This window comes from Mus caroli, unplaced genomic scaffold (genome assembly GCF_978045245.1).
Source record: "Mus caroli unplaced genomic scaffold, Mus_caroli_1 scaffold_1, whole genome shotgun sequence".
Taxonomy (NCBI): Eukaryota; Metazoa; Chordata; class Mammalia; order Rodentia; family Muridae; genus Mus; species Mus caroli.
The window spans coordinates 59957931-59972903 of record NW_028227256.1 but is presented as its reverse complement, the minus strand read 5'-3'; the positions used below and the strand labels follow the sequence as shown (position 1 = coordinate 59972903).

At 41.8% G+C, this 14973-nt stretch overlaps 1 protein-coding gene and 1 pseudogene across 8 annotated transcripts in view; one reads left to right on the top strand and one right to left on the bottom strand.

Annotated features, from left to right (window-relative positions):
* Ino80d (INO80 complex subunit D) overlaps positions 1–14973 on the top strand; it is a 62425-nt gene that overhangs the window by 25923 nt on the left and 21529 nt on the right. For all 8 annotated transcript variants that reach the window (XM_021169692.3, XM_021169608.3, XM_029474906.2 and 5 more), the window contains 2 exons: positions 6106–6214; positions 10726–10950. In XM_021169692.3, the coding sequence (XP_021025351.1) occupies positions 6106–6214; positions 10726–10950 (334 nt within the window). The remainder of the gene's footprint in view (positions 1–6105; positions 6215–10725; positions 10951–14973) is intronic.
* On the bottom strand, positions 11198–11646 carry LOC110307977 (small ribosomal subunit protein eS27 pseudogene; annotated as a pseudogene).

Here is a 14973-nt window from a genome sequence, read left to right as displayed (position 1 = left end):
GGTGAAACCCAAACCCTAAAGAGTGTTATTAAGAAATTCTCATGGTAGTTCATGTTCAGGATTGAAAAATAAGATATAAACAAAACTTATTATTTTATTTTTTAATTTAGTGTATTATTTCTCTCTCTCTCTCTCTCTCTCTCTCTCTCTCTCTCTCTCTCCCTCCCCTTCCCTCCCTCCCTCTCTCTCTTTCTGTGTGTGTGTGTGTGTGTGTGTGTGTGTGTGTGTTACAAGTATTAGTATGTATAGAGTCAGAAGAATGGCTTTAAGGAGTTGTTTCTCCCGTTCTGTCATGGGATCTAAGGATTGAATTCAAGACAAGTTTTATGCTAAATGCTTTTACCGTTAAGCCAGATAAAATTCTGATTTTTTTGTTTGGTTGGTTTTGTTTTTTTGTTTTGTTTGTTTGTTTGTTTTGTTTCCTTTGTTTGCTTTTTGAGACAGGGCTTTTCTGTGTAGCCCTGGCTGTGCTGGCATTTGCTCCATAAACCAGGCTGGCCTCGAACTCAGAGATCTTCCTACCTCTGTATTCTGAGTACTGTGATTAAAGGTGCTCTACCACCACCTTTTGCTAGAATACACACACACACACACACACACACACACACACACACGATTTATTTTATTTTTAGTTATATGTGTCCCTATGTGAGTTTATTCACATTTGACTTTAGTGCCTATAGAGTCCAGGGGAGGATGTTGATTCCTTGGAGCTGGAGTTACAGAGTGCTGGGAACTGAACTCAGGTGGTCTGTAAGAGCAATATATATTCTTAACTCCTGAGCCATCTTTTCAGCCCCTAGGACATACTTTTGAATGTGCTGTGAGCTAAAATTCTACCTAGTAGGAAGCATTCCTTATTTCCTTTAGATGGTAGCACTAGAAAGCCAAGTAAAGGATATGAGTAGGAGGAGAAACGTGAGTGGTCAGTAGGCCTGTGAGAACATCAGTTCCCACAACAGATCAGAAATACAGCAGTCAGTGAGAGGATCCTGTGGGAGAACATGTATTTATCCATTGCTGGTGAATAGTGTGACTATCATCGAATTATAAAACAATTGTTTGGGGGCTTCTGACTCATACCTGTAATATATAGCACTTGGAAGGCTGAGGCATGAGTTTGAGGCTAGTCTGGGCTATAGAGTGAGAACGTGTTTCAAAAAAACAATACAGGGGGCAGAGAGATGGCTCAGCAGTTAAGAACACTTGACTTTCTTGTAGAGTACCTGAGTTTGGGAGACTCACAATTACCTGTAACTCCAGATCCAAAAGATCTAGTCCCCTAGCCGGGCGTGGTGGCGCACGCCTTTAATCCCAGCACTCGGGAGGCAGAGGCAGGCGGATTTCTGAGTTCGAGGCCAGCCTGGTCTACAAAGTGAGTGCCAGGACAGCCAGGGCTACACAGAGAAACCCTGTCTCGAAAAACCAAAAAAAAAAAAAAAATCTAGTCCCCTCTTCTGGCCTCCAAGAGGAGCACCCACACATGTGGCACACTCTTACATATATATGTACATTAAAAATTTTTCACTTTAAGACTATATGGAGAGAATCTGGGTTTGATTCTCATCACCCACTGGTGGCTCCCAGGCATCGGTAACTCTGGTTAGAGAGGATCTGATGCTCTTTCTCACTGCCCATGGGCAGTAAGCATGTATGTTGTACCCAGACATACATGTAGGCAAAACACTTAAGTATAAAAGAAAACCCCACAAAACTACAAATACACATATAATATGTGTTATTTATAGCTTATATATAATCATATATATTTATCAAGCTCATTTTTGGGATTCCATCCTAGCAGTAAATGTTGGAACTTATATGTGCAGGTTGTTTACTGTAGCATTGCTTACAGAATAACAATCTGAATATGTTGAGTAACCAATGGGAAATTTGAATGAGTTATATGTTTTACATATTATTATAGAATTGTTTTGAAGAGTGAATGAGATCTGACTGCATTGTGTTTAACATAACTGGTGGTAAAAAAAATCAAGAGGAATTATGTTATTTCATTTTGTAAAAACGAAGTAAACAAAAGGAGCTAAGCAAGAACATCAGTGTATTCTTTGGTTATGTACATGGGTAGATGTGCCTGACTGATGTAAAGATAGGTGAAGTGCCCATCTTACCAGGCTGTACACCTTGCATACTCATAGAGAATGGGATGGGGCAGGGGTACTTCACTATAACTGAGAGTAGTGAGCTTTCTTTTATACCTCTAATTTATTTCACCTGTTATTAAATTATCTGAAGAAAAGTTCTGGATTATAGTAAGTAAAAATAATAAAATAATCCCAAACCTATTAAATACCCAGTTGTTATACAGTGGTAAATTCTTGAAAGTAAGTTAAATTAAGTTCTAATTATATATACTTACTCATAACCTCTTTTAAAATCTTGTATAAAATATGTTTGTAAGTTAACAATTTTGTCATATATAGCATAATTTTCCAGTTTATATTACTTTAAACTATTGTAGATGCATAGCTTTGCAGCAAAGTAATTACTATCACATTTTTAATTTTTTTCTTAAAATAAATAATAAAAAATAGACTTTCATGAATCATGTGGAGAAAAGGGGACCAGGCCAGACATCCTGGCCCAGTGTGTATATAAAGATCAAAGGACAGTGGGGTGGAGTCAGTTCTCTTTCACCTTCACTTGGGTTCTTGGTCATCAGGCTTGTGAAAAAAAGTCTTTAACCTCTGAACAATCTCAGCTGCATTTTTCTTTTTCTCTGTGTAGAAAGTGTATGTATGTGTAACCGTGGGCTTTTCCACCCATGCCCCAGTTCCTGAAATAACGACTTTGAGACTTAATTATATATGGATAAATGCCTAGGCCATGATCTTGGGCTTGTTCCCTGACTAGCTCGTAACTTAATTAACCTGTTTATTCTGTTCTGTGACTGCCACGTGGCTGGTTACCTCTTCTCAGTTTCATGCATCTATCTCCTCAGAGTTTGGGGGTGAATCTCTTTCTGCCCTAACTATCCCAGAGTTCCTCTTCTCCCTATTGGAACTACCACTTCCTATTTCTTGCCTCAGCTCATTGGCCAGTAAGCCTTTCATTGACAGGCGATGCTTCCATACAGTACAGAAGAGATCTCTTTACATGTATGTATAAACGTGTATATACACATGATAGTAGAAGCCAGGTCTGTATTGGGTGTCTGTAGCATTCATTCACACACACACACACACACACACACACACCAGTGAAAACAATTAAAAGAAAGAAAACAAATGCTGTTGAGGGATGTGGCCGTAGATGCTTGCTAGCATGCATGAGACTCATTCATGGGTTTGATCCCCAGCATCATATAAACCTGGTGTTGGGTAAATGCCTATAATCCTAGTACTTGGGAGATGAAGGCAGGAGGATCAGAAGTTTAAATTCATCTTTTACTACACACTGAGTTCATGGCCAGCCAAGGTTACATGAGAGTTTGCCTCAAAACTAAAGTAATCTAAGCTAAACTAAACTCAGTGAAACAAAAGCAGTTTATTCCCGTTGCACCCAGAGCAATCATCAACCCTTCTTCACACAGCAAAGGAGCTCCATGCACGCGTCCTGTTTAGTTATACAGGACGCTAGACAGCACTCAGGACTGAGATGTGATAAAGTACATCATTTTGAAGGGATAAGAACACCTTAAGTACAACTTCCTGTCTGTGTACCTACAGCCTTGCCTTTCCTGCACCCGTCTAACTCTGAGAGCCCCTCGATGCCTTGGTTCATGAGAAGTAGCAGCCACCACCATGGCACCCACACCATTGCTGTCAGTAGTCCACAGGCCTCAGTGCAAGCAGTACCTTACTCAGACTGCAGAAGTAGTATTGACATGTGGGACTCAAGGTTTTAGGAACTCTGGGATTTACTGACAATATTTAGCAATACAGCTGAATGTTTGTTTATATGTTTTGAAAAGAGATTTATTTATTTTATGTATGTAAGTACACTCTAGCTGTCTTCAGACACACCAGAAGAGGGCATCAAATCCCATGACATTTGGTTGTGAGCCACCATGTGATTGCTGGGAGTTGAATTTGGGACCTGTGGAAGAGCAGTCAGTGCTCTTAATCATTGAGCCATTTCTCCAGCTCTTATTTATGTGTTTTATAAAAAACAATATTTATCTTGCATGTCTTTCTTTGCATTTTATTGACCCTTTTACTGATAGCTAGAGCTGTTTAGACATAACTCATATTTATGTAAAGCCTTTCCTCCCCTTGTCAATATCAGTTTCAAATATCTTTTAAGACTGATTTTTGGGGTACACTTATTTATTTATTTGATTGATTGATTGTGTGTATATGTGTGTGTGTGTGAGTGTGTGTACTGAGTACCATGGACTATGTCCAGATGTCATAGTACAGTTTGCAGAGTTGTTTCTTTCCTTCCATGTGGGTTCTGGAGGTTGAGCTCACAGGAGTTCTGACTGCCCTGCCCACTGCTGATTGCTGATTGTCCTGACTTCAGAGTGTCCTTTGTCAGACTTCTGAGAGCCATGCTTTACGGAATGAGCCACCGTGCCTGAGCAGAGTAAAGTTTACCAAAAAAGCATATAGAGATCTAAGGCTCTTTGGAGAAAACAGACATTGTAGTGTTCTCTGGGCACCATTTGTAGTCTACATTCAAGTCAGTGAGAACACATTAAGAAAAATCCAGGGCTGGTGAGATGGCTCAGCGGGTAAGAGCACCGTCTGCTCTCCCGAAGGTCGTGAGTTCCAATCCCAGCAACCACATGGTGGCTCACAACACCCGTAATGAGATCTGATCACCCTCTTCTGGTGCATCTGAAGACAGCTACAGTGTACTTATGTATAATAATAAATAAATCTTAAAAAAAAGAAAAAGAAAAATCCATTCTGTGGTTCATACTATGGCGGGTTGGGCCTGGTCCTAAATGTTGGCTTGATGGGCAGTTACTTCTAAGCAGGAGTAACACATCCACCCTTACACTGCTGAGAGACCCATAGACGCTCACTTTCACTTGCCTGGCTATAAACATTACTTTTTTCACCCCTCCCCTTACCTCCTGAGACAGGGCTCCTCCTGTTAGCCTGGCTGGCCTCACACTCACAGAGATCCACCTGCCTCCACCTCTGCCTCAGCCTCCCAAGTGCTGAGATGAGGGTATGAACCCAAGTGTCTTATCCTTTTCCTCTTTTTACTGGTGTGTTTGTTTGTTTTTGAGTCCGGGGCTCCTGAATCTCAGGCTGGCCTTGAACTCCATAGCTGGCATGACATTGAGCTTGTGATCCCCCAGCTCTATCTTTCAAGCACTGGGATTACAGGCATGTGGCACCATACTTGGTTTAGGTCCTGTTGGGGATTATGCCTAGTGCTTTGTTTGTTCTAGCCAAGCACTTAACATTGTTTTAGTGTTCGACTCTTTTTAATGTAGTGTATGACGTTTTGATTATTTGAATGAGCTCAGTCTCTTTGCTCATGCTATTTCCAGATGATTAACAAAGTGTATTATGAAGCCCATTTTTGAAGTACAGTATAGCCTTGCTGTTAAAATGCAGTGGTTTAAAGCTTAGTGTATATCAAATATCTTTGTAAGAAGAGAAGTTCATTTGGAGGCTTCAAGTGCACTGTGGTGGCTGTGCTGTAGCTATTGCTTATATATTTTAGACAGCATTGTTTGTCAGGATTTTTTTATTTTTTTTATTTTTTTATTTTTTATTTTTTGGTTTTTTCGAGACAAGGTTTCTCTGTGTAGCCCTGGCTGTCCTGGAACTCACTCTGTAGACCAGGCTGGCCTCAAACTCAGAAATCCGCCTGCCTCTGCCTCCCAAGTGCTGGGATAAAAGGCGTGCGCCACCCACCGCCCGGCAATTTTATTGTTTTAAAATTTCATTACATTATTATTTTTTTTATTGATGGGGGAATGTGTGCCACTGCACTTATGTGGTCAGAGGACAACTTGTGGAAGTTGGTGCTGTTCCACCATGTGGGTCCCTGTGATTGAACACAGGTAGTTAGGCTTGGCAGTGACTGCCTTGTTGCTCATGAGCCATCTTGCCAGTCTTTGTGTAAATCTTAAATGAATTAGTGTTTTGTCTAACCTGTCATCTGCACTGTCTGCCGCAGGGTTGGATTGGTCTGAGGAGAGCGGAGAGGAGTTGGAGGACACAGATCAGGCTTCGCCATATCAGGTCGCATGGTCCATCCGAGAAACCCTCAGACATGAAAGACACACGTAAGCTGCCCTTTTTGGTTTTATTCTTGGAGATATAGCAATTTGCCTTTCTTCCTGTCTGTTCCAATGATTTTTATTAAATTTTACTATGCTATAATTAGGTTTAGTTGGTCAAACTTAATTCAGTTTGGGATAAATGGATTATATTGTTTGAGCAAAGTTAACTTTGACTTGTTTTGCTAAATATGTTTCTCTAGCTTTCCCACTTGCCGGTGTTTAATATAACAGAATTGAAAGGAATCTTGAAGATTATCTGATGTAATTTCATCTTATAAAAGTGGCAAACATACCCAGGGAGCTAAGGCACTTGATCACAATCACTGTGAGGGTTGGCTGAGTCCTGCCATGCTGGAACTTGGTCGCAGTCACTCTGAGGGTCACCCTGAGTCCCGCCATGCTTTATGTCCCTGCCTGTGATAACTAGAGTAGTGCTTTTTATTTCCCTCCTTGTGCTAAGCTAAGTGCTTCTGAAGGAGACTCTTCTTAGCTGACCTCAGCTTATCAAATGCTGGGTCAGAATTCTTAGAGCCCCTCTCCCCCATCAGTGTTTTCCCCAGTGTGCTTTGTAAAGGAGGTATTTGTCAGAGTTGTCCATGTTTTCCCCAGTGTGCTTTGTAAAGGAGGTATTTGTCAGAGGTCTGTAGATGGTGGGTGTGCATTTTCTTAGTGACTGCTTTAGCAATATAAAGAAAATAGTTGGTGCGCTGTGAGCAAATGCAGTGACTGCTTAGGTGGTGGGGCTAGAAGATGATTGCTCATACACCCAGCTAGTCCTTGATTTAAAGACTTGGGGTCTACATAAATACCCAACGAAGTAGAGACCAGCTCATTTGACATCTGACATAGATCATCCCTGGAAGTTCACAGCCTCCTAATAGAGACATAGAGTTTATCTTATGCCTCTTGAATTTGTAGGAACATGATAGATTAGTACAATCTATCATGGAATGGAAAATGAGTTTGTATAGACTGGTTATAAACTGAGACTTCATGGAAGCAAATTACAGTCAAAAGCTTATTTGTGCATGGAACTAGAGCAAAGGGAATTAGTTGGGTTTTATTAATAGGCAATGTCAAGAAGTTGCAGTAGCATATTCAGCCATTCCTGCTCTTGGGTTTGATCCCCACAACACTATTTCTGCCTCACTTAGCCTGGAGAGAGTGTTGGGAACTGCAATTCCATTTCATGCTTCAGGATGGCTACCTATGACTGCTGTGCTCTTTGAGCTAGAGCACACAGTAGGGCTGTCATGCTTAGCTTTGTAGTTACAGTCACATCAGGCACACATCATGTCCACTAACTTGACTTCAGAGGTTTGGGGTCAGTTCTACAAAGAATAAACCCTGGAGAGTGCCCTGCTGAACATTTGAAATGAATGGCAGATGGAAGCCATTTCTACTTTAATTCCTGAGACAGCCTGGGCATCAGTTTGGGGGTAGATTGCTCTTGGTTGGAAGCAGTGTGCATTCTGTCTCTGCCTTTCACTCTTACCGAATTGTCGCAGTGACAGTGCCCTTTGTTGTTTGAGGCTCACGCCTTCCTCAGCTCTTCCCCTGTGGAGCATTTTACAGGACTGCTGCCTTGATGGCCACAAAGCCCTGCTTTTCTAGTTGTAAATAATAAATCATCTTACTACTCACCCAGCTTTAGTGTACTGTGTGCATGTATGCATGTGTGCATGTGTGTGTATGTGGGTGTGTGTCTGTGTGTGTGTGTGTGTGTGTGTATGTATAATACAGACCTCCCATGTGGAAGAGGAGGATATCAGGTGGCCTACTCTAGCTCCCTCTGCCTTATTCCTTTGAGATCAGGTTTCTCGATAAACCTGAGGCTAGTCTGGTTGTCACCAAGTTCTAGCAGTCCCCATTCCCACCTATTTGGATTATAGGTGTGTACACCATGCCCCCACTCCATTTTAAAATTCATTTATATTATTGTATGAACTTTCAGTCTGCCTCCACTAATACATACCTGGTACCCAAGGAGATAAGAATGGGGCCTTGGATACCATGGAACTGGGACTGTGGATGTTGAGAGCTCCCCTGTGGGTACTGGGAATGAAGAATAAAACATTTTTGTAATCCCTGAGCCATCTCTTCCCCGCTTCATCCCCACCCTCTTCTGTGGGTCTGAGCATCCACACTCAGGCCCTCACAGTGTGAACACAGTGGGTGTTCTAACCACTGAGCCCTTGCTACCCTTTCTTTCTTTCTTTCTTTTTTTGTTTGCTGAGACAGGTTTCTCTGCATAGCCCTGGCTATTCTGAAACTCACAATGTAGACCTCAAACTTACAAAGATCCTCCTATGTCAGCCTGGCTGCTAGGATTAAGGGCAAGCACCACCATGTCCAGCTGTTATCCATTTCCATAAATAAAGTTCAACCCTCCTCCAGCCTCCCTTACTGGGAATTGAGCCTCTTGACCACTAGACAAATGCTCTGCTGCTGCATTGGACAGGGTCTTGCCAAGTTGATCAGGGTGGACCAGAATTCACTCTACAGGTCCAGATGGTCTTTAACTTGGGAACCTCCTGTTTCAGCCTCCTGAGTAGCAGGAAATACAGGCTGGTGCCACCAGGCCTGGCACTAAACTCGTAACTTGGTATTTAGATTTGGAAACTTGGGCTGTCCTCACTCCCTCCATTCTGTACCCTTCTTAGCCCAGCTACTTATCATGCGTTTACTACCCTATCTCCACAGAGTGTTCCATCTGTGTGCGGTCTCCTGATGTCTGTCCTCAGTAGGGGTACTTTCTTCAAGGTTAGCGTTCCTGCAGACTGAGCCTTTCATCCAGCAGTGAGCATCAGTGACACCTTTCCATACCTCTGCCACCAGCTTACAGTTGTCATACTCATTGATAGGATGTTTATAGCACCCATCGGCCCTGCTAGAACTCTGAAGTGTATATCTACAGTGAGACTCTGAGGAACAAGTGAAACATAAGCTCATTCTTAGACTCTCAGCAGTAGATCTGTAGTAAGGCCTGGGAACCTGACATTTTAAGACTCCTAGATTTTTCTCTCCCAGGCACACCCTGACTATGTAGCTGTGGCTAAGCCAGAACTCCCTGTGTAGTCCTAGCTAGCAGTGATCTGGGGGTGCAGACGTCTGCCACTGTATCTGCCTGGACACCCCTGACCCCCAGTCTTTGTTTTCTGTTTTGTTGGGTTGGTTTTTTGCAACAAGGGCACACAATGAGTGCCAGCCTAGCCCTGATTTCAAGGCAATCCTCCTGCCTCTGTCTCCTGAATATGTTGCCAAGCCCTGAGTTCTTAGATACTTTTTCTGCCTTGTGTTAGAGATTTGAGCCTTTAGTCTCTCTGCCCCACTCTGTTAGTTACTGGTTCTGGCCTCTTTTGCATTATTCCATTTGGGAGTGGATTTCTCTTGTGTAAATCTCATTGCAAACTCTTTTCCACTTGATTCTCCTGAGGTGGTTAGCATAATAGACACACAGTAGATGTTCAGCAAATGAAAAGATGGAGGTATGAGCCTTTAATTTGTGTATTTATAGTAGAAACTATACTGTAAAGGATATGTTTCTAGGAGGTACCCTAAACAGATGTTTATAGAGTAGCTTGCTGTGAGCTGGTATGGAGTAAAATGCCACCCTATAACAAAACAAAAACAAATACTGAGCTGCAGGAGACTGCAGGGCAATATTAACACTCGTTCTCTGAGAGTATCCGTGTAGTGTTTACTTATAATAGAAGATAAAGAAGATCATGTAACATCAGTGTTCAGGTAATGTACAGTATTCAGAACAATGAAAAATGAGGTCAAATTTGTCCTATATAAAAGTTGCCATTTTGCCCTTGGTGCTGGTAGGCAGTACTGAGCAAGCACAGCACAGCACTGTTAGCTTAGAAGTACACAGCTCAGCACTGTTGGCTTAGAAGTACCCTCAGCATCTTTTCCAGCAAACACTTAAATTGGGATCAGCAGTCAGTCACATTAGCAAGGTAGGAAACTGTAACCCTGGCCTACGAGAATAGTTTAGATGCTCTGTAGCTACCATGGCAGTTCCATGGTTCCTATGCCATACATTCTCTAAGTGAGAAAAGATGATATAAAACCCAGAATATGTAAAGTGTAGCTCTTACTGAGTGCTGTTGGAAGTGACTGCTGTGTTTCTGAGGTGACTGTTTTCATGAAGGTTCAATGTCTGTATCCTCTGTGAGCAAGGATAGAGAAATGCTTGTCTTTCCTGCCCTGCTTTGGGTGCAGTAGAGACCGCAGAAGGAAGGCCTGCCAGGATGAGCACCACCGCCCCGCTAACACCACGGCCCGCTAACACCACCGCCCCGTTAACCCCACTGCCCCGCTGCTGGTGCTGCTGCTGCTGAAGTCTTGTCTTCAGCGCTACTGGAATTACTCTTGGATTCCTAAGTTTGCGTTCTCATGCCAAAGAAGTGTTGAACTTATGTATTCACCCCTTGTTTGTTTTCACGTCCCCTTTCTTACACAAAGCTCCCATGTAATCAGTTTTCCCTTCACCCCACACTTTCCAGGTCAGACGACGACGACATGGAGAGCAGGAGCTCCAGGGTGACCCAACTTTGCACTTACTTTCAGCAGAAATACAAGCACCTCTGCCGCCTGGAGCGGGCAGAGTCTCGACAAAAGAAATGCCGGCATACATTTAGGAAGGCGCTGCTGCAGGCTGCCAGTAAGGAACCCGAATGCACTGGCCAGCTGATACAAGAACTACGGAGAGCTGCGTGCAGCCGAGCCAGGTTAGAGCCACAAAGGCAGGGCCTCCTTTCTTAGGCCTTGTCTCCTACTTTGCCTTATTCACCTTTGAGGGATAGTTGAGACATTGTGTGAGGTGAGCATGTAAGTCCCAAGTAGTTGAGTGTGATGTTTGGTTCAGGAGTGCTACCCCAGTGGTAGGGTAGCACAGTAGATACACACACACACACACACACACACACACACACACACATATTGGGAAGGTTCCCACTCATCTTCAGTCAGGGAGTTTCAGTGCTGCTTCCTCCTCCTGAAGGAGCATCCTTTTGTCAGCCTTGCTTTTCCACCTGTAGGCTGACAGAGGAGAGGACAGTGGAGCAGCCAACACATAAGACTGTGGTAATTTTATAGCATCCTGGGCATTTCACATCCATAAAGTAGGAATTGGGGCTCTGCACTAGGCGCTTTTTCTTGTGTTTCCTTTTCTCCTCTTCTGGAGAGGGATGAAAGAGATCCTTGCGAGAGGCATGTTCTCGTGGGGAGGGCGTCACTGCTGGAACAGTAGCACACACAGTCTTGCACTGACAGAGGAATGAAAGCATTTACTGCTTCTTTGATCCCTCGAGTTGCATTGGAATTGATTCATTGAAGAGATTTGAGAATGTTATTTCTCTTGCTTGTTAACTTGTGAATCTGTGTCATCCAGGCCAGCTTCAAACTCTGGATCCTCCTGCCTCAGCCTCCTGAGTACTGACATTATAGCAGATGCCATTTCATGTGACTGACAATATTGGCTATCTTAAAAAAAAATAAACAAAAACAAAACAAATTGCAACGCCTAAAATTTTCCTGTTACTTAAATTAATAATTATTGTTTTAAAAAATTATATCTTTTTAAAACCATAATCTAATATTTTTATTTTATAATAAAACACATTTTACTTGTGTTAGTTATAATTTCTTTTTCTTTTTTTCTTTTTCTTTTTCTTTTTTTCTTTTTTTTTTTTTTTTTTTGGTTTTTTGAGACAGGGTTTCTCTGTGTAGCCCTGGCTGTCCTGGAACTCACTCTGTAGACCAGGCTGGCCTTGAACTCAGAAATCCGCCTGCCTCTGCCTCCCGAATGCTGGGATTAAAGGTGTGCGCCACCACTGCCCGGCTGCTTTCTTTTAACATGCACATTACCTCATGTTCACAGGAGTTGGTTATGTTTCTTTTTGTCCTCTTGCTGTCTCACTGGGTCAATATATAAATACATACATCCATAGTCAGGCCGGTCTTAAACTCCTGCTGCTTATTCTCAGTCTCAGAAGTACTGGGATTCCATGCGCATGTCACAAACCTAGGGAAACAGAGTTTTTGGTGACTGTATAATATAGGTATCAGTCTTTAGACTTTTCTGTTTTATGTATTTAAGTTAAAATTGACCTGTATTGTTGAAAAGTTCTCTGTTTTTTCACCAGTGTCTCAGTTCCTCAATAACAACTTGGATACTTGTTATTCATTAAAAAATGCCTAAGCCATAAGCTAGGCCTGTTCCCACAGGTCATAACTTACATTAACCCACTAACTATTCTGTGACTGACGTGTGGCTAGTTCCCTCTCCTCAGTTTCATACTCCAACTTCCTCAAGTCCAGGTCTAAATAGTCTTCGGTAACTGACTCTCTCCCAGAGTTCCCCTCTCTCTGTGGATGTCCCACCTTCTAATCTTGCCTCAGCTTATTGGCCATCAGATTTTTATTGACAGGTGATGCTTGCATACAGTACACAAGAGATTCTTCCTATATCGCATACCTGTAATTCCAGCACTGTGTGTGCCGGGACCAGCAGGTCATGAACTCAAGTCCAGCCAGCTGGTTAAGACCATATCCTAAACAAACAAACCCTGCACAAAACAAAAAGATCTGTACCCAGTTTTTCTTCTTAGAAATATATCATGGCCATTCTCCTTAATTCATTTTAAAATACAGTTTAATAGCGTTTGTATAATGTGTTAAAAAATCTAAATACTAAAAATCACTTATGCATTTTGATGAAGGAAATTTTATAATAATTAAGTTATGTATTTTCTGATAACCTCTCCTGGCCTCCTTGGACATCAGGCATGCACATGGTGAGTAGACACACATGCAGACAAAACACAGAACAAACACTTTTTTTTTTTTTAGTTTTTCCGAGACAGGGTTTCTCTGTGTAGCCCTGGCTGTCCTGGAACTCACTCTGTAGACCAGGTTGGCCTCGAACTCAGAAATCCATCTGCCTCTGCCTCCCAAAGTGCTGGAATTAAAGGCGTGCGCCACCACTGCCCAGCGGAGGCCTATTCTCTATTTGACAGTTGACTCAGTTCAAAAGTTGTTTCCTAATGCTTTATGATATGTCTGTTCACTGCATAATATCAGTAGAAATTATATCTGCAGCATAACTCAGTTATGTAAGTAGGCTTTGTATACCTCATTCAGCTCTAATATATGATAATGATCTTGTCAAAGGTGTAAGGGTCTGTACAATGAGTTTGAGGCAATCTGGTACTGTTAAAAACTGCATCTTACTTTTCCTTTTGGGTAGTTAACCCCGGTATCACAGTGCACTGGGAGCCATGCCTCCAGCCTTTTCTCTGACTAATAAATTGTTTTCAGAACACCTCCCAAACCAACCAGTGCGCTTTTTTTTTTTTTTTTTTAAGTTAATGATGTGTTACCAAATAATAAAATACCAAGTTGGATTGCTGGGGAATATAGCTTAGTGGTTGAATATTTGACCAGAAAGTGAGAGGTTCTAAGTTCAAGTCCCAGTACTGGCGAACAAAACAGACAAACAAACCAAAGAGAGCCTCTCCAGATGGTTCCCTACAGCCTTCACACTGACTTAATGTCACTTTGTCTTTAATCTCATCACCCATGATTAATGACACAGTAATCTCTTTGTTTTATTAGTGCTATTTGGATAATATTGTATTTAATACCATAGTGATTGTAACTTATCCATAGAGATAATAAAATTCTGACTTTGGATTTATGAGACAGATTGCTAAACTGAGAGAGGGAGAGGGAGAGAGATTGTTGCAAATTTGTAATCCCAGAATTTAGGAAGTAGGCTCAGGAATTCAGTCATTATTATTTATTATTTATTTTTTTTGGTTTTTCAAGACAGGGTTTCTCTGTGTAGCCCTGGCTGTCCTGGAACTCACTCTGTAGATCAGGTTGGCCTCGAACTCAGAGATCTGCCTGCATCTGCCTCCTGAGTGCTGGGGTTAAAGGCGTACACCACCACTGCCTGGTGAATTCAGTCATTCTTAGCTACATAGTGAGCTTACTTAAGACCAGCCTGAGTTACATGAGACTATTTTGTTTGTTTTAGTAAAAGAAAAGAAAGAAACAAGGAAATATATTGCACATTGGGCTTGGTAGATAGCTCAGCAGATTATTAAAATGTTCAGTGAAATTATTTGTTTTATATTGAGTACCATGTGGTATAAAATCTAGACCAAGCAATTTGGGGCATAGCTGCTAATATAATACAGCTTTCTTTATGAAAAATTGTACATTTTTTATAGGCTAACATTGATAGTATAAACATCTTTCCTTGGGGTAGTGGGAAATATATTGTCAAGATGAGATGAAGTTGTGGGTTGGTCATTGACGGTTTGTCTGTATGCTCATGGTATTTAGCATCAATCCCAGCACCAACAAAAAGAAAAGAAATTTAATATTCTTTTGTTTGTTCGTTTGTTTGTTTTGAGACAGGGTCTCACTTTGTAGCTTTGACTAGCCTGGAATTCTTTATATAAACCAGGCTGGCCTCAAAATTAAGGACCAGCAAGATGACTTAGTAGGTAAAGGAATCACCTGCTTCTACCTTCTGAGTTCTGGGGTTAAAGGCCCTTGCCACTCTTCCCAGCAAGATATTAGGATATTAGATATTCCAATCATCCACTTTTCTACCTTTGTAAAGTCTTTTTCTACTCTTAAATTTGCATTCTAGTGCATGCGTGTGTGTGTGGGGGGGGGGGGCAAATTTCAACTATGAGTTCTCTTCTTTTACCATGTATGTTTTAGGGATCAAGCTCAGA